Below are 20,354 nucleotides of genomic sequence, written 5' to 3'. Positions count from 1 at the left end.
TACAGTACACCACTAGTAACCGAAATCCAGGATGAATATTTCCAATCAGCCACCATCCTCTGTCTTCTTTCAGCTAGCCAATGTCTTATCCAAACTGCTAAATCACCCTCAATCCCATGCCTCCGTATTTTGTGCAATACTCTATTGTGGGGAACCTTATCAAACACTTTACTGAAATCCATATACACCACATCAACCACTTTTCCCTCATCCACCTGTGTGGTAACCTTCTCAAAGAATTCAATAAAGGTTTGTGAGGCACGAGCTACCCTTCACAAAACCATTTTGACTATCCCTAATCAACTTATTCCTTTCTAGATAATTATAAATCCTATCTCTAATAATCTTTTCCAACACTTTACCCACAACCGAAGTAAGGCTCACTGGTCGATAATTACCAGGGTAGTCTCTACTCCCCTTCTTGAACAAGGGGACAGCATTTGCTATTCTCCAGTCTCCCGGCGCTATTCCTGTCGACAATGATGACATAAAGATCAAAGCCAAAGGCTCTGCAATCTCCTCCCTGACTTCCCATATAACCCTGGGATAAATCCCATCTGGCACACGGCACTTATCTATTTTCACACTTTCCAGAATTGTTAACACCTCCTCCTTGTGAACCTCGATCCCATTTAGTCTAGGAGTTTGTATCTCAGTATTCTCCTTGACAACATTATCTTTTTCCAGTGTGGATACTAAGGAGTATTATTCATTTAGTGCTTCTCCTATGTCCTCTGACTCCACGCATGTCTTACCAGTACTATCGTTGATTGGCCCTAATCTTTCTCTAGTCATTCTTTTATTCCTGACATACTTAAAGAAAACCTTAGTGTTTTCCTTGATCCTATGCACTAATTACTTCTCAAGTCCCCTCCTCGCTCTTCTTAGCTCTCTCTTTCGGTCTTTCCTGGCTAAGCTGAGTCAAGACTGGGTCAGTTTTGCCTCACAGATCGAGGTAGGTCAGCAGACATGAGCAGAGAGGGAAGGCCAGAGTTAGGAGACTGCTTAAGGGAGGATTGTCGAGCAGAAGGAGATGGCAGAGATAGCGAGGGAGAGGCAAGGCCAGGAAGAGATTGGAAACTGAGGACAGGAAACCTGCCTGCGATGTAAGCATTAAGATTAGAGTGGTGCTGGAAAAGCACAGCAGGCCATGCAGCATCCGATGAGCAGGAAAATCGACATTTCGGGCAGGAGCCCTTTGTCAGGAATGTAGGCGTTAACTAGCCCACGACATTTCCTTTGGGCAAACAGTGGAGATTGGCTCTGCCTGAGTTACAGGAACATAGAATAGAACAGTATAGCACTGTACAGGCCCTTCGGCCCTCGATGTTGTACCGACCTTTTATCCTACTCTAAGATCAGATCAACCTACATAACCTCATTGTACTATCTTATATATGCCTATCCGAGAGTCACTTAAATGTCCCTAAATGTATCCAATGCATTCCACACACCCACCATTCTCTGCGTAAAGAACAAACTTCTGACATCTCCCCTAAACCTTCCTCCAATCACCTTAAAATTATATCCCCTCATGATAGACATTTCTGCCTGGAAAATGTCTCTGACTATCCAAACTATCTATGCCTCTCAACATCTTGTATACCTCTATCAAGTCACCTCTCATCCTTCTTCACTCCAATGAGAAAAGCCTCCCTCAACCTTTCCTCATAAGTCATGCCCTCCAGTCCAGGCAGCATCCTGGTAAATCTCCTCTGCACTCTGTCTAATCTTTCTTATTACAAGGCAACCAGAACTGAACATGATATTCCAAATATTCCCTCCCTATGGGCACCGTAGGTCAACCTACAGCACATGGACTGCAGAGGTTCAAGAAGGCAGCTCACCCCCACCTTCTCAAGGGCGGGCAACTAAGATTGGGCCCAATGTTAAACACTGGGCCCATCCAGAGACACCCATATCCCACGAATGAGTAAAGAAATAGTCCTTATTTGTGGGCAACATGGCAAGGAATGGATTTGGAGAGTCACAGAGCCATGCAATATGGAAATAGACCCTTTGGGGCAACCAGTCATAGAGTCATAGAGCTGTACAGCATGGAAACAGACTCTTCGGTCCAACCCGTCCATGCCGACCAGATATCCCAACCCAATCTAGTCCAACCTGGCAGCACCCGGCCCATATCCCTCCAAACCCTTCCTATTCATTTACCCATCCAAATGTCTCTTAAATGTTGCAATTGTACCAGTCTCCACCACATCCTCTGGCAGCTCATTCCATACACATACCACCTCCAAGGCCTGCAAGTACTTACTCCTCCATGGCCTGCAGAGCTTTCTTCTGGTGCAGATACTGGTGTTTCTGAAGCTTTGCAACTATCTTCCAGTCTACAGGCTGAGGGAGAGAGGAGAGAGATCTGAGCTCCAATTTTTACCCGAATTATAAACACTTCCACCGACAAACAAGATCTCTGATTCCTGCTCATTTTAAGGATTCGACATGCAAACATTTGCTCATAATGACAAATGGATATTTTGTGTACAATTCGATTTGTGAACATATTCAGGAATGGAGCCTGTTTGCAATGTGAGGAGGGCCTAAACTGTCCATTCTGTTTTACTGTAACTGGGGTGTGAGTGTGTTCAAGTGAATGAAATGTGGTTTCCCCCATTTCACTCAGCAATGGCCCCATGTTCAGATATGGATGGACTCACCCATTTCCCAGAAAATCACACTCATCCCGAAGACTCTCAATTCCTTCCCGAAAATTCACACCCATCCCAGAGACTCTCACCCCATCCTGGAGACTCATTTCCATCCCAGAAATTCACTCGCATTCCAGCGACTCACTTCCATCCCGGAATCTCACCCCCACCCCGGAATCTCATCCCTACCCTGGAGACTCATTCCCATCCTGGAAACTCGCTCCCATCCTGGAGACTCACTCCCATCCCAGAGACTCGCCCCCATCCTAGAATCTCACTACCACCCCAGAGACTCACTCCCACCCCAGTGACTCACTCCCATCCTAGAATCTCACCCCTATCCTGGAGACTGACTCCTATCCCAGAGACTCGCCCCCATCCCAAAATCTCACTACCATCTCAAAGAGCAGTGGAACATTAGGCCCAATACAGTGGGTCAGGAGTCACATGCAGGCCAGACCAGGTAGGGACAGGACAGTTGCCTCCCTAAAGGGGCATTGGCAAACCAGATGGCTTTTTGATGAGAATTGTTGATTATTGTCACCATTGCTGAGAGTAGTTTCATATTCCTTATTTATTAATTAAACTTACATTCCACCTGCTACTATTGAACCTGCATTGCCACAGAAACAGCCTGAGTCTCTGAACTATTTTAGGCCAATACCTTCAAGCATTAAGCCCCCATTGAGCCTTAATCATGAGAAACTTTTATATTTTAGGAAGGTTACTTGTGTACAAATGGAACAAGATCCAGGCTTGGGCTGACAAGTGATAAGTAGCATTTGCGCCACACAAATGTCAGGCAATGACCATCACCAATAAGAGAAAATCTACTCACTGTCCCTTGACATTCAATGGTGTTACCACCACTGAATCCCCCACTATCAACATCCTGGGGATTTATCATTGAGTAGAACTCATCTGGACTCATCACATAAACATAGCAGCTACAAGAGCAGATTGGAAGCTAGGAATACTACGGTGAGTAATTCATCTCCTGACTTCACAAAGCCTGTCCACCATCTCCAAGGCTCTGATCACCATTTTTGAGGCACAAGTCAAGAGTGTGAGGGAATACTCCCCACTTGCCTGGATGGTGCAGCATCAACAACACTCAAGAAACTTGACACCATCCAGGGACAAGCCAGCTCGCTTGATTAGCACCACATCCACAAACATCCCCTCCCTCCCTCCACCACTGACACTCAGTAGCAGCAGTGTGTACTATCTACAAGATATACTGCAGAAATTCACCAGAGCTCCTTCAACAGCACCTTCCAAACCCACAACTGCTTCCATCTGGAAGGACAAGGGCAGCGGATGCATGGGAATACAGCGAAGGGTCCTGACCTGAAATGCCGACTTTCCTGATCCTCTGATGCTGACCTGCTGTGCCTTTCCAGTTGCACATTTTATCGACTCGGACTTCCAGCATCTGCGGTCCTTACCATCTCCACCACCCCCTGTAAATCCCACTCCAAGCCACTCACCATCCTGACTTGGAAATATATTGTCATTCCTTCAGTGTTGCTATGTTGGTTATGGGTTAATTACTGGGTTGGACACCAGGAAAAAAAAATCGCCTGTTCTTTTTGCAAAAAACAAATGGGAAGCCATGTGTTCCCTGGACAAATGTAATGACACTCTGACCTGCAACAGTGTGGCATCCCCATGGTAATGCTCCGAGAATGCTGGCCTAGCTTTTGCACTCAGGTCGTTGAAGTGGGATTTGAATCTGTGATTTGCCTCAGAGGCAAGGCAGATACCCACCATTCCTGACTGAAGCTGCTTCTAAACTTTGGGAGCAGGTAGCGAGATCTTATCCCCACCCCCCACCACACCGTTCCCTCCCCAGCATCCCCCGTCCGACAGGGTCAGGGCCCAGTTGCCTACCTGGGGTTGTGGCTGCTTGTTCCAGTCGTAGGCTGCATTCTGGGTCCTCCTCACCTCCTTTTGCAGCCTGAAGTGAAACAGAGGCTCCTGTCAGAACCCACACAGGATAACACCTACCCCCCACACATCGGACAGCAGGCACTGGCAAAACTCAACGGCAGGATGGAAATGTCCTGGAGACTGTGAATTGAAGTAATTCCCCAGGGAACGAGAAAGAGACATTGGGGAAATTTCCCAAAAATCAATGATTTGGACATGGGGAGTGGGAGATTTTAATTCACCTTGAGCATTTTCACTCATTATAACATAACTTATATTTGTTCAGCAAGAAGAGACAGCTCCAAGCAATACAGAGCCAATCAGCTATGAGGTCAGACGACCATAAATTTGGTCAAAGATTTTGCTTTCAAGGAGAGTTTTAAGAGGAAGAAGTGAGAGAGAGAGAGAGAGAGAGAGACAGAGAGAGAGAGAGAGAGAGAGAGAGAGAGAGGCAAAAAGATTTAATGAGGAAATTCTTAAGTTTAAGTTGGGAGATGATATTGCGGCTGTACAAGACGTTGGTTAGGCCACTTGTGGAATATTGCGTGCAATTCTGGTCTCCCTCCTATCGGAAGGATGCTGTGAAACTTGAAAAGGTTCTGAAAAGATTTACAAGGATGTTGCCAGGTTTGGAAGATTTGAGCTATAGGGACAGGCTGAACAGTCTCGGGCTGTTTTCCCTGGAGTGTCGGACACTGAGGACTGACCTTATAGAGGTTTATAAAACAATGAGGGGGATGGATAGGATAAATACCAAAATGTCTTTTTCCTGGGATGGGTGAATCCAGAACGAGAGAGGAATAGGTTTAAGATGAGAGGGGAAAGATATAAAAGAGACCTAAGGGACAACTTTTTCATGCAGAGGGTGGTGCAGAACCAGAGAGCATAGGTTTAGGTGAGGGCAGAAAGATATAAAAGAGATCTAAGGGGCAACCTTTTCATACACAAATGAGCTGCAGAGGAGGTGGTGGAGGCTGGTACAATTATGACATTTAAAAGGCATTTGGATGGGTATATGAATAAGAAGGGTTTAGAGGGATATGGACCAAGTGTCAGCAAATGAGGTTAGGTTAGGCTATCTGGTCGGCATGGACGAGTTGGACCAAAGGGTCTGTTTCTAGGCTGTGCCCCTCACTGACTCTGATTCTAGGTGCCAGGCAGGTGAATGAAGCCAGTGAAGAGGCCAGACTTAGAGGAGAGTAGATCTGGAGGGTTGTTGTGGCTGGAGGAGTTTATCGAGAAAGGAAGGGAGCCAAGGCCATGTCATGATTTGTAACTGAGGACAAAAAGTTTGAGAATCGAGTTGTTTGAGGTATCCAATGTGATAGTGCTGGGGAGGGGGAGAGGCTGCTAAATGGTCCATTTGACCAATGTTCAGGGACCAAAACCATCATGTGACAGAGAATCACAATTGGCCGGGGATGGAAAGGACAAGCCAAAGGTTATTAAAGCTTTCTCTCTTGCACTCAGCTGCATAATTCTGAGTTCTCATAGTGCCTGTACCTCTGGGGTGAGAATTCCAGGTTCAAATCCCACTCTGGGATCCATTGGCTAGGTGGCGAAAGCATGTGTCTTGTTTCAGCAGACCAATAATCGGCTCAGGAAAATGCCTGCCCCTAATACCCCCATCCCTGATGGGATAAGTGTGTGTATGTGTGAATAAATGCTTAAATGTACACAGGGGTTTTGCCCTGCAGGAGGGTCTGTCCACAGATGCTGAGTTTCTCCAGTAATTGCTATTGTCAGGCAAACTTTGAGCCACACAAGGGGGTATTAGGTCCTGGGATAAAAGTTTGTTTTTTAATGACTCGTCTTTTAGGAAGACCGAGAGGGAATTGCTGAGGTTCCCAGCGAAGGATTAAATTCTGATTTACGCGTGAGGCCAGGCTTGGAGGAGTGTAGGGAGCTCAGTGATACTGTAGGTGGTGATGGAAGTTACCTGTACCAGAACAAACCAGCGACTCCCAGTCCGAAGAGGCCACTCACACTACAGATGATAATCAGGCCTGCAGAGAGAGAGGAGAGAAGAGGGGAGGGGAGGGTGCGCAGGAAAATGTTAGTACATTAACTTTCTCCTTTTCCAGCTTGGTCATGCACCTGAGGTCCCTTGAAGAAACAGACACGTGCCCAGTCAAATCACTGACAGCGGAGAGTGAACGATGAATGAGGTCTCCTTCACTGAAACTGGCAAGCTATCGGACTTTTCCATACCTCGTTTCTTCATCAGCACTTTCAAAAACAGAAGTGGGGTTCACATCATTGCCTATTCCCCAGCCTCCCTTCCTCACTTTCCAATTCATACCAAGTTGGAGAATTGCTGGTAACACAACAGTCACAACCTTTCTCCTTGCAGTCATCAGGACCATATCACAAGATAGTCAGCATGACTTTGTGCACAGGAAATCATGTCTCAGAAACGTGATTGAATCTTTTGAAAACGTAACAAAGAGGATTGACGAAGGCAGAGCAGTAGAGATGATATATATGGAATTCAGTAAGGCGTTTGACAAGGTTCCTAATGGAGACTGGTTAGCAAGGTTAGATCTCATGGAATACAGGGAGAACTAGCTCAAAGGTAGAAGACAGAGGTTGATGGTGGAGGGTTGTTTTTCAGACTGGAGGCCTGTGACCAGTGGAGTGTCACAAGGATTGGTGCTGGGTCCACTACTTCTCAGCATTTATATAAATGATTTGGATGTGAGTATAAGAGGTATAGTTAGTAAGTTTGCAGATGACACCAAAATTAGAGGTGTAGTGGACAGCGAAGAGGGTTACCTCAGATTACAACAGGATCTGAACCAGATGGGCCAATGGGCTGAGGAGTGGCAGATGGAGTTTAATTCAGATAAATGTGAGGTGCTGCACTTTGGGAAAGCAAATCTTAGCAGGACTTATACACTTTATGGTAAGGTGATGGGGAGTGTTACTGAACAGAGAGACCTTGGAGTGCAGGTTCATAGTTCCTTGAAAGTGGAGTCGCAGGTAGATAGGATAGTGAAGGTGGCTTTTGGTATGCTTTCCTTTATTGGTCAGAGTATTGAGTACAGGAGTTGAGAGGTCATGTTGCGGCTGTACAGGACATTGTTTCGGCTACTTTTGGATTATTGCATGCAATTCTGGTCTCCCTCCTATAGGAAGGATGTTGTGAAACTTGAAAGGGTTCAGAAAAGATTAGCAAGGATGTTACCAGGTTTGAGGATTTGAGCAATAGGGAGAAGCTGAATAGACTGGGACTGTTTTTCCCTGGAGGGAGGCTGAGTGGTGACCTCATAGGGGTTTATAAAATCATGAGGGGCATGGATAGGGTAAATAGACAAGGTCTTTTCCCTGGGGTAGGGGGAGTCCAGAACTAGAACTAGAGATTTAATATGAGAGGGGAAATATATAAAAGAGAGGAGCAGCACGGTGGCTCAGTGGTTAGCACTGCTGCCTCACGGTGTCAGGGACCCAAGTTGGATTCTGGTCTTGGGCGACTGTCTGTGTGGAGTTTGCACATTCTGCATGTGTCTGCATGGGTTACCTCTGGGTGCTCCACTTTCCTCCCACAATCTAAAGATGTGCAGGTTAGGTGAATTGGCCATGCAAAATTGCCTATAGTGTTAGGTGCATTAGTCAGGGATAAATGTAGGGTTAGGGAATGGGTCTGGGTGCGTTACTCTTCGGAGGGTCAGTGTAGACTTGTTGGGACAAAGGGCCTCTTTCCATACTGAAGCGAATCTTAAAAAAAAAAGTATTGACATAGGAGAGAAACTGGAACACAGACCTAAGGGGTAACTTCTTCACGCAGAGGGTGGTGTGCGTGTGGAATGAGCTGCCAGAGGAAGTGGTGGAGGCTGGTACAATTGCAACATTTAAAAGGCATCTGGATAGGTTTATGGATAGGAAGGGTTTGGAGGGATGTAGGCCGGGTGATGGCAAGTGGGACTAGATTGGGTTGGGGTATCTGGTCGGCATGGACGGGTTGGACTGAAGGGTCTGTTTCCGTTCTGTACATCGCTATGACTCTATGACAACTCACATGCGTTGCCATAGAGAATGGAACTGCCAGTGGCCCCTCCATGCTTATATTTAATTCAGAAAAGGCAAACTGCCTGGACATCTCATTGCGTTCAATTCTGGAAGGACGTGGAGGCTTTGGAGAAGGTGCAGAAGAGGTTTACCAGGACTAGAGGGTATGAGCAAAATGGAGAGGCTAGAAAAACTCAGGTTGTTTTCTCTGGTGCGACAGTAGCTGAGGGGAGACTTAGAGTCATAGAGTCATAGAGATGTACACCAAGGAAACAGACTCTTCAGTCCAACTCGCCCATGCCGACCAGATATCCCAACCCAATCTAGTCCCACCTGCCATTACCCGGCCTATATCCCTCCAAACCCTTCCTTGATAGAAGTTTATAAAATTATGAGATGCATAGATAGGTTTGATGGTCAGAATCTCTTTCCCCAGAGTTGAAATGTCTAAAACTAGGGAACATGCATTTAAGGTGAGGCAGGGGGTGGCGGAGGAGTTCAAAGGAGATAGAAGAAGCTGTTTTTCTTACACAGAGAGTGGTAGGAGTCTGGAACATGCTGCCATGGATGGTGGCGGATGCAGATAAGACAGGAGTGTTTAAGGGACTTTTAGATAAGCACATGGACATGCAAGGAATGGTGGGATATGAACCAAAGGCAGAAAAGATTTGTTTAATTTGGCGTCATGTTTAGTAGAATACCCTGGGCCGAAAGGCCTGTTCCTGTCTGTACTCTTCTATCTTCTATGTCTGTTTTACCTGTCAAGGATAGGTCATTTCCTGACACAGTACGTAGATAGGCCAACAAGGGACGATGCCACATTGGATTTGGTACTGGTAATAAACATGGCTAGGTGTTAGATTTGGAGGTAGATGAGCACTTTGGTGGTAGTGACCACAATTTGGTTATGTTTACTTTTGCGATAGGTATACTCAGGGCAAGAGTTATAGCTGGGTGAAAGGCAACTATGATGCGATTAGGCAAGATTTAGGATGCATAGGATCTCAAAGGAAGCTGCAAGGGATGGGCACAATAGAAATATGGTGCTTATTCAAGGAACAGCCACTGCGTGTCCTTGATATGTATGCACCTGTCAGGCAGGGAGTCGTGGTTTACGAAGGAAGTTGAATCTCTTGCAAAGAAGAAGAACTGATTCTGGGTAATCCAAGATGGAGGAGGGGAAAAATTTCAGGCTGTAACAGCTGCTCCTTTTTTGAGGTATTTTAGGTGTTGGATGTGATTTCCTCAAATTTCAGGAGCAGCAATTACTGTTTTATATGGAAAAAAATACTTTGGGAAAAAAAGTCAAAACAACAGCAGTTTTAAAAGGGAGAAAAGGCACGGTGGTACAGTGGTTAGTACGGCTGCCTCACAGCGCCAGAGACCCGGGTTCAATTCCCGCCTCAGGTGACTATCCGTGTGGAGTTTGCACATTCTCCCCGTGTCTGCATGGGTTTCCTCCAGGTGCTCTGGTTTTCTCCCACAGTCCAAAAATGTGCAGTTTAGGTGAATTGGCCATGCTAAATTGCCCGTAGTGTTAGGTGAAGGAGTAAATGTAGGGAAATGGGTCTGGGTGGGTTGCACTTTGGTGGATCGATGTGGACTTGTTGGGCTGAAGGGCCTATTTTAACACTAAGTAATCTAATCTAAAAAAAACTCACAAAGGAAGCACATGGTGAGGACAGTGCAGGGCAGAGAGAGAAAGAGAGAAAACCTGCACAGTTACTGCCTTTGCTGTTTTGCAACATTTAAGAGGCATCTGGATGGGTACGTGAATAGGAAGGGTTTGGAGGGATATGGGCCGGGTGCTGGCAGGTGGGACTAGATTGGGTTGGGATATCTGGTCGGCATGGACGGGTTGGACTGAAGGGTCTGTTTCCAGGCTGCACATCTCTATGACTCTAAGAAGGCTTATGTTAGGATGAGACATGAAGGCTTAGTTAGGGTGCTTGAGAGTTACAAGCTAGCCAGGAAAGACCAAAAGAGAGAACTAAGAAAGGCCAGGAGGGGCCATGAGAAGTCATTGGTAAATAGGATCAAAGAAAACCCTAAGGCTTTCCAAAGGTATTTCGGAATAAAAGAATGTCTGGAGTAAGATTAGTGTCAATCAAGCATAGTAGTGGGAAGTTGTGTGTGGAGTATGAGGAGATGGGGAAGTGCTAAATGAATATTTTTCCATAGTATCCACACTGGAAAAAGATAATGTTGTCAAGGAGCATACTGAGATACAGGTTCCTAGACTAGATGGGATCGAGGTTCACAAGGAGGAGGTGTTGGCAATTCTGGAAACTGAAAATAGATAAGTTCCCTGGGCCGGATGGGATTTATTCTAGGATTCTATGGGAAGCCAGGGAAGAGATCGCAGAGCCTTTGATTTTGATTTTTATTTCATCATTGTCTAAAGGAATAGTCCCAGAAGATTGGAGGATAGCAAATGTTGTCCCCCTTTTCAAAAATGGGAGTAGAGACAACCCTGGTAATTATACACCAGAGAGTCTTACTTCGGTTGTGGTTAAAGTGTTGGAAAAGGATATAAGAAATAGGATTTATAAACATCTAGAAAGGAATAAGTTGAATGGGGATAGTCAACGTGGTTTTGTGAAGGATAGGTCTTGCCTCACAAACCTAATTGAGTTCTTTGAGAAGGTGACCAAACAGGTGGATGAAGGTAGAGTGGTTGATGTGGTGTATATGGGACTAATATACTGGCATGGAAATTTGCTAGAACTGCTCAGGAGGATTTAAACTAATAAGATGGGCCGGGGTGGTGGGACCCAGGGAGATACTGAGGAAAGAGATCAATCTGAGACTGGTACAGTTGAGAACCGAAGTGAGTCAAACAGTCAGGGCAGGTGGGGACAAGGAAGCACTAATAAATTAAACTGCACTTATTTCATTGCAAGGGGCCTAACAGGGAAGGCAGATGAACTCAGGGCGTGGTTAGGAACATGGGACTGGGATATCATAGCAATTACACAAACATGGCTCAGGGATTGGCAGATTGGCAGCTTAATGTTCCAAGATACGAATGCTACAGGAAGGATAGAAAGGGAGGCAAGAGAGGAGGGAGAGTGGCATTTTTGATAAGGGATAGCATTACAGCTGTGCTGAGGGAGGATAATCCCGGAAATATATCCAGGGAAGTTATTTGGGTGGAACTGAGAAATAAGAAAGGGATGATCACCTTATTGGGATTGGATGATAGACCCCCCAGTAGTCAGAGGGAAATTGAGAAACAAACTTGTAAGGAGATCTCAGCTATCTATAAGAACAATCAGATAGTTATGGTAGGGGATTTTAACTTTTCAAACATCGATTGGGACTGCCATAGTGTTAAAGGTTTAGATGGAGAGGAATTTCTTAGGTGTGTAAAAGACAATTTTCTGATTCAGTATGTGGATGTACCTACTAGAGAAGGTGCAAAACTTGACCTACTCTTGGGAAATAAGGCAGAGCAGGTGACTGAGGTGTCAGTGGGGGAGCACTTTGGGGCCAGCGACCATAATTCTAGTCGTTTTAAAATAGTGATGGAAAAGGATAGACTAGATCTAAAAGTTGAAGTTCTAAATTGGAGAAAGGCCAATTTTGATGGTATTAGGCAAGAACTTTTGAAAGCTGATTGGAGGCAGATGTCCGCAGGTAAAGGGACGGCTGGAAAATGGGACGCCTTCAGAAATGGGATAACGAGAATCCAGGGAAAATATATTCCTGTCAGGGTGAAAGGGAAGGCTGGTAGGTATAGGACATGCTGGATGACTAAAGAAATTGAGGGTTTGGTTAAGAAAAAGAAGGAAGCATATGTTAGGTATAGACAGGATAGATGGAGTGAATCTTTAGAAGAGTATAAAGACAGTAGGAGTATACTTAAGAGGGAAATCAGGAGAGGCAAAACTGGGACATGAGATAGCTTTGGCAAATAGAATTAAGGAGAATCCAAAGGATTTTTACAAATATATTAAGGACAAAAAGGGTAACTAGGGAGAGAATAGGGTCCCTCAAATATCAGCAAGGCAGCCTTTGTGTTGAGCCACAGAAAATGGGTGAGATACTAAATGAGTATTTTGCATCAGTATTTACTGTAGAAAAGGATATGGAAGATATAGACTGTAGGGAAATAGATGGTGACATCTTGCAAAATGTCCAGATTACACAGGAGGAAGTGCTGGATGTCTTGAAACGTTAAAGGTGGATAAATCCCCAGGACCTGATCAGGTGTTCCCGAGAACTCTGTGGGAAGCTAGAGAAGTGATTGCTGGGCCTCTTGCTGAGATATTTGTATCATCGATAGTCACAGGTGAGGTGCCGGAAGACTGGAGGTTGGCAAACGTGGTGCCACTGTTTAAGACCGGTGAGCCTGACCTCAGTTGCACGTTGTTGGAGAGAATCCTGAGGGACAGGATGCACATGTATTTGGAAAGACAAGGACTGATTCGGGTTAGTCAACATGGCTTTGTGCGTGGGAAATCATGTCTCACAAACTTGATTGAGTTTTTTGAAGAAGTAACAAAGAAGATTGATGAGGGCTGAGCAGTAGATGTGATCTATATGGACTTCAGTAAGGGGTTCGACAAGGTTCCCCATGGGAGACTGGTTAGCAAGGTTAGATCTCATGGAATACAGGGAGAACTAGCCATTTGGATACAGAACTGGCTCAAAGGTAGAAGACAGAGGGTGGTGGTGGAGGGTTGTTTTTCAGACTGGAGGCCTGTGACCAGTGGAGTGCCACAAGGATCGGTGCTGGGTCCACTACTTTTTGTCATTTACATTAATGATACGAGCATAAGAGGTACAGTTAGTAAGTTTGCAGATGACACCAAAATTGGAGGTGTAGTGGACAGCGAAGATGGATACCTTAGATTACAACAGGATCTGGACCAGATGGGCCAATGGGCTGAGAAGTGGCAGATGAATTTAATTTAGATAAATGCGAGGTGCTGCATTATGGGAAAGCAAATCTTAGCAGGACTTATACACTTATGGTAAGGTCCTAGGGAGTGTTGCTGAACAAAGAGACTTTGGAGTGCAGGTTCATAGCTCCTTGAAAGTGGATTCGCATGTAGATAGGATAGTGAAGAAGGCGTTTGGTATGCTTTCCTTTATTGGTCAAAGTATTGAGTACAGGAGTTGGGAGGTCATGTTGTGGCTGTACAGGACATTGGTTAGGCCACTGTTGGAATATTGCGTGAAATTCTGGTCTCCTTCGTATTGGAAAGATGTTGTGAAACTTGAAAGGGTTCAGAAAAGATTTACAAGGATGTTGCCAGGGTTGGAGGATTTGAGCTACAGGGAGAGGCTGAACAGGCTGGGGCTGTTTTCCCTGGAGCGTTGGAGGCTGAGGGGTGACCTTATAGAGCTTTACAATATTATGAGGGGCATGCATAGGATAAATAGACAAAGTCTTTTCCCTGGGGTGGGGGAGTCCAGAACGAGAGGGCATAAGTTTAGGGTGAGAGGGGAAAGATATAAAAGAGACCTAAGGGGCATCTTTTTAATGCAGAGGGTGGTACGTGTATGGAATGAGCTGCTAGAGGATGTGGTGGAGGCTGGTACAATTGCAACATTTAAGAGGCATTTGGATGGGTATATGAATAGGAAGGGTTTGGAGGGATATGGGCCGGGTGCTGGCAGGTGGGACTAGATTGGGTTGGGATATCTGGTCAGCATGGATGGGTTGGACCGAAGGGTCTGTTTCCATGCTGTACATCTCTATGACTCTTTGACTTCAAATGGATTTCAGTTAGGCCTTCGATAAGGTTCCCCACGGTAGGTTATTGCAAAAAAAAAGGAAGCTTGGGATTGAAGGTGATTTAGTGGTTTGGATCAGAATTTGGCTAGCTGAAAGAAGACAGAAGGTGGCATTGATGGGAAATGTTCATCCTGGAGTTTATTTTCTAGTGGTGTACCACAAAGGTATGTTTTGCTGTTTGTCATTTTTATAAATGACATGGATGAGGGCGTAGAAGGATGGATTAGTAAATTTGCTGATGACACTAAGGTTGGTGGAGTTGTGGACAGTGCCGAAGGATGTTGCAGAGGGACATAGATAAGCTGCGGAGGTTGAGAGATGGCAAATGGATTTGAACATGATTCACTTTAGATGGAGCAACAGGAATAAAGAGAACTGGGTTAATGGTAAGATTCTTGCCAGCATAGATGAGCACAGAGATCTTGGTGTTCATGTGCATAGATTCCCGAAAGTTGCCACCAGGTTGATAGGTTTTAAGAAGGCTTATGGTGTGTTAGCTTTTATTGGTAGAGGGATTGTGTTTCAGAGCCACGAGGTCATGCTGCAGTCTACAAAATGCTGGTGCGGCTGCACTTGGAGTATTGCAATCAGTTCTGGTCACCACATTATAGGAAGGATGTGGAAGCTTTGGAAAGGGTTCAGTGGGGATTTACTAGGACGTTGCCTGGTATGGAGGGAAGGTCTTATGAAGAAAGGCTGAGGGACTTGTGGCTTATTTCATTAGAGAGAAGAAGGTTGAGAGGTGACTTAATTGAGACATAAGATAATCAGAGGGTTAGATAGAATGGACAGTGAGAGCCTTTTTCCTCAGATGGTGATGGTTAGCATGAGGGGACATAGCTTTAAATTGCGGGGTGATAGGTATAGGACAGAGGTAGTTTCTTTACTCAGAGAGTAGTAGAGGCATAGACTCGCCAACTTTAAGGGCATTTAAATGGCCATTGGATAAACATATGGATGAAGATGGAATAGTGATGGGCTTCAGATTGGTTCCACAGGTCAGCACAACATCGAGGGTCAAAGGGCCTGTACTGTGCTGTAATGTTCTATGACCTATGTGAATACCTGATGAAGGAGCGGCACTCCGAAAGCTAGTGCTTCCATATAAACCTGTTGGACTATAACCTGGTATTGTGTGATTTTTAACCATGTGAATATAGCACAGAGCACATTGTTAGCTCACATGATCATATTACATTGTAGAATATGTTGTTCCCTTTGGGATTTGGCATTCATCCTGATGGGCACAAGAGGGGACGTTTCAATAGCATGTCGTTAAAAACATTCGAACCAGAATGAGAAGTTATCCACTAAAACAGAACAAAAAACTGAGGCTGTTGGAGAACAGAAATTGCTGGAGAAGCTCAGCAGCATATCTGGGTAGCAACTGTGCAGGGAAAACCGAGGTAATGCTTCAGGACCTAGGGGTGCAGGCACATAATTCTTTGACATTTGCATCACATGTCAACATGGTGGTTAAAAAGGTATTTTGCATGCTTGCCTTCATTGTTCAGTCCTTTGAGTTTTGGAGTTGGGACATCATGGTGAGGCTACACAGGACATTGGTAAGGCATTTTCTGGAATACTGTGTTCAGTTCTGGTCGTCCAGTTAGAGGAAGGATATTACTAAGCTGGAGAGGGTTTCAGAAGAGATCTACCAGGATGTTGCCAGAAATTGAAGGTTTGAGTTACAAAGAAAGGCTGGACAGAGTAATAGAGATGTACGGCATAGTAACAGACCCTTTGGTCCATTCGTCCATGCCGACCAGATATCCTAACCTAATCCAGTCCCATTTGTCAGCTTTTGACCCATATCCCTCTAAATCCTCCTTATTCATATTCCCATCCAGATGCCTTTTAAATGTTGTAATTGTACGAGCCGCCACCATTTCCTCTGGCAGCTCGCTCAAAACACTCACTACCTTCTGCGTGAAAAGGTTGCCCCTCAGGTGTCTTTTATAACTTTCCCCTCTCGCCTTAAACCTATGCCCCTCTAGTTCTGGACTCCCCCACCCCAGGGAAAAGACATTGTCTACTTATCTTATCCATGCCCCCATGATTTTATAAACCTCTATCAGGTCACCCCTCAGCCTCTGATGTTCCAGGGAAACCAGCCTCAACCTATTCAGCCTCTCCCTGTAACTTAAACCCTCGAACCCTGGCAACATCTTTGTAAATCTTTTCTGAACCCTGTCAAGTTTCACAACATCCTTCTGATAGGAAGGAAACCAGAACTGCACACAATATTCCAAAAGTGGCCTCACCAATGTCCTGTACAGCCACAATATGACTTCCTAACTCTAATGAGACTTTATTCACTGGAGGAGAAAGTGAGGTCTGCAGATGCTGGAGATCAAAGTTGAAACTTTATTGCTGGAACAGCACAGCAGGTCAGGCAGCATCCAGGGAACAGGAGATTCGACATTTCGGGCACAGGCCCTTCTTCAGGAATGAGCAGAGAGTGTTCAGCAGGAGAAGATAAAAGGTAGGGAGGAGGGACTTGGAGGAGGGGCGTTGGAAATGTGATAGGTGGAAAGAGGTCAAGGTGAGGGTGATAGGTCGGAGTAGGATGGAGGCGGAGAGGTCAAGAAGAAGACTGCAGGTCAGGAAGGCGGTGCCGGGCTGGAGGGATCCGGCTGAGACAAGGTGGGGGGAGGGGGGATGAAGAAACTGGTGAAGTCCAAGTTCATCCCCTGCGGTTGGAGGGTTCCCAGTCGGAAGATAAGACGCTCCTCCTCCGACCGTCGGGTTGTTGTGGTTTGGCGGTGGATGAGTCCAATGACCTGCATATCCTCGGTGGAGTGGGAGGGGGAGTTGAAATGCTGTGCTACAGGTTGGTTGGGTTGGTTCGTCCGGGTGGCCCAGAGGTGCTCTCTGAATCGCTCCGCAAGTAGGCGGCCTGTCTCCCCAATATAGAGGAGGCCACACCGGCAGTGCTAACCACTGGAGCCTAGGAGGTTGACAGGTGACCTTATAGAAGTTTATAAAATAATGAGGGGTATGGATAGAGTTAATGGTAGTTATCTTCTCCCAAGGAGGGAGGATTTCAGGATTACGGGGCAAGTTTTTAAGGTGAGAGCAGAGATTTAAAAAAGGCATAAGGGACAAATCATTTACACAGAGAGTGGTTTGCATGTGGCATAAACTTTCTGAGGAATTGGTGGATGCAGGCACGGTTACAATGTTTAAAAGACATTTGGATAAGGACATGAATAGGAAAGGTTTGGAGGGATATGGGCCAGCAGCAGGCAGGTGGGACTAGTACAGTTTGGGATTATGGTTGGCATGGACTGGTTGGACTGAATGGTCTGTTTCCGTGCTGTATGACTCTGAGTTCAGTAACCCTGCTTCAGAACTGATGTTTTCAGATAGTGAGAACTACAGATGTTGGAAAGACAGAGTCGATAAAGTATGGAGCTGGGAAAAACCCCAACAGGTCAAGCAGCATCGGAGGAGCAGGAGAGTCGACATTTTGGGTCAGTGCCCCTCATCAGGGCTCAAATGGAAGGTGCTGATCCGAAATATCAACTCTCTTGCTCCTCTGATGCTGCTTGGCCTGTTGTGCTATTTTCAACTCCATACTTTATCGACTCAGAACGGATGCTGCCGGATCTGCTGAGTTTCACCAGCTAGTTCTGTTGTTCGTTTCAGAAGTGGGCCATTCAGTCCCAAAAGCCTGCTACACCATTTGATAAGACCAAAGACTGAGGAATACCTGAACATTCCCACCCAATCCCCAATAACCTTTCAGCCTCTCTCTTCTCGAGAATCTATCTACATCGGCCTGAAAGATACTCTGACGCCACTTCTATTAAGGGGGAGAATACCAAAGGCTCATGCACTCTCTGTGAGCAAATGATTTAATCTCTGCCTGAAATAGACAACCCTTCCTTTCAAATAGTGACCCCTCGTTCTCGGTTTTGGACAATCCATGAAGGATGCTTGCTACCTACTCAGTGAGACCACGTCGTTCAGTAAGTATGAAGTCTTGAGATGTGCTCTGTCGTGTCCACTGTGGATCTCTGTCGTCATTCTCACTGTGGTGTGAGAGTTCCTGGTGCTCTGTGAAGATTCTGGATTGATGAGACTGGTGTCACTCTCTCTGGCGGAGGCAAGTTCATTGGCAGCTTCTGTACAAAGGATAACAAGAAAACTCCACAGCTGTAAGAAATGCCTAGTGGCCCTTAATATTTGCTGCTATCACTCCAGGGGTGACACAGATTGGGATTAACTCACGGAGCAGTCAATGTACACACTCCCAGCCTGACTGGATTCTCTGCTGCAGGTAATCGAGGGTCAAACATCGGTCAGGGACACGAGAGAATCTCCACAATTCACTGAGAAATACCAGGAGAAAGTGAGGACTGCAGATGCTGGAGACCAGAGTCGTGAGTGTGGTGCTGGAAAAGCACAGCCGGTCAGGCAGATTCTCCTGCTCCTCCGATGCTGCTTGGCCTGCTGTGTTTTTCCAGCACCACACTGACTGGAAAATATAACTCAATGAGAGGGCAGGCAGGGTTGCAGTTCAGTGCCTGACAGTGCAGCACCCCTTCTATAGTGCCAGTTTAGATGCTGGTTCAGTGGTTAGAACTGCTACCTCACAGGGCAAAAGTGAGGACTGCAGATGCTGGAAAGCAGAGTCTAGATTAGAGTGGTGCTGGAAAAGCACACCAGGTCAGGCAGCATCCGAGGAGCAGGAAAGTCGACGTTTCGGGCAAAAGCCCTTCATCAGGAATCACTGCTACCTCACAGCACCGAGGGACCTATTTTCAATTCCACATTAGGCAGCTGTCTTTGTGAAATTTACCCATTCTCCCCGCGTCTGTGTGAAATGTGCCCATCCTCCCTGTGTCTGTGTGGGGTTTTTTTCTGGGTGCTCTGGTTTCCTGCCTAGGATTGTGAATTTCAAAACTAGGGGCGTGTTTTTGAGAAGAGAGATTTTTAAAAAAAGGCATGAGAGGCTTCTTACATGTTTTACACCAGAGGGTGGTTGGTGTGTGAAATGAACTTCCTGAGGAACTGGTGGATGTGGGTACAATTACATTTAGAAGACATTTGGGTAATTACACGGATAGGAAAGGTTTGAAGGGATGTGGGCCAGGAGCAGGCAGGTGGGACTAAAGTTTGGCATGGAGTGGTTGGGGCGAAGGGTCTGTTTCCTGCTGTAAAATGACGCTACGTGCAGGTTAGGTGGATTAGCCATGGGAAGTGCGGGGTTATCGGGATAAAGTAAAGGAATGGGTATGGATGGGGTAGCCTTCGAGGGTTGATGGGCCAAATGGTCTGTAAGGATTCTGTGATAGATTATGTCCTCGAGAGCCTGAAGTGACATTTGTACCGACAACCTTTTTGACTCGAAGGCAGGTAGCTCACTGCAGCCACTCACAACAACTGCATTTATATAGCCCCTCGCAGACAGTGATTCGGTCGAAGCTTTCGCACCGTTCTCTCGGCTGTTCCGCACAGAATCTCAGGAACAACCGCCGACGCAGTTAACTGTTTGACTGTGGGAGGCTTCACTTTTTTCACCTTGTGAGATACCACACTGTACTCACCAGCTACGGGTATGGCAGACCGGAGAGCCAGCAGGAGCAGGCCGAGGACAGGCACCAGAACGGGAACGCTCCCACGGGACACCATGTCGGCAGGTCTGCAACAGCCCTGCCTAATCTCTGCCTGCAATGTGACCGGATGACCTTGCTGTGAGTAAACAGAGCTGGTGGGAAAACACAACGTCTGACAGGGTTTCCAAATAACACTTTCTCGGAGTGGGAGGAAATTCGGAAAACCCAGCTCTCAGCAACAAAACCAGGGAGGGTTTCTATTCAATTGCAACTGGGGCAGCGGGTCACTGTCCTTTCCCCCGCCCTACCTCCGGGACTGGGTGGGGACAGCGGGTCAGACACTGTCTCCCTGTAGGACTGGGTGGGGACAGTGGGTCAGACACTGTCTCTCTGTGGGACTGGGTGGGGACAGGGGGTCAGACACTGTCTCCCTGTGGG

At 46.2% G+C, this 20,354-nt stretch overlaps 1 protein-coding gene across 2 annotated transcripts in view; it reads right to left on the bottom strand.

Annotated features, from left to right (window-relative positions):
- The window catches only part of LOC122541501 (neural proliferation differentiation and control protein 1-like), a 29,430-nt gene extending 9,358 nt beyond the window's left edge, over positions 1–20,072 (bottom strand). Inside the window, exons 1-5 of one of the 2 annotated variants that reach the window (XM_043678322.2) lie at positions 19,908–20,072; positions 18,306–18,482; positions 6,538–6,604; positions 4,560–4,626; positions 2,276–2,355 (exon numbers count right to left, since the gene is read on the bottom strand). In XM_043678322.2, the coding sequence (XP_043534257.1) occupies positions 2,276–2,355; positions 4,560–4,626; positions 6,538–6,604; positions 18,306–18,482; positions 19,908–19,992 (476 nt within the window). In that variant the 5' untranslated portion in view covers positions 19,993–20,072. Of the gene's footprint in view, positions 1–2,275; positions 2,356–4,559; positions 4,627–6,537; positions 6,605–18,305; positions 18,483–19,738; positions 19,878–19,907 lie in introns of those variants that run through there. The other variant, XM_087979151.1, reaches the window with a different exon arrangement.
- Positions 20,073–20,354: the final 282 nt, after the last annotated feature.

This window comes from Chiloscyllium plagiosum, unplaced genomic scaffold (genome assembly GCF_037043375.1).
Source record: "Chiloscyllium plagiosum isolate Xiang-an unplaced genomic scaffold, Cpla_swu_hap1 HiC_scaffold_35, whole genome shotgun sequence".
Classification (NCBI taxonomy): domain Eukaryota; kingdom Metazoa; phylum Chordata; class Chondrichthyes; order Orectolobiformes; family Hemiscylliidae; genus Chiloscyllium; species Chiloscyllium plagiosum.
Note: the sequence above shows the minus strand (reverse complement) of the source record. Positions and strands in the feature narration are given on the sequence as shown.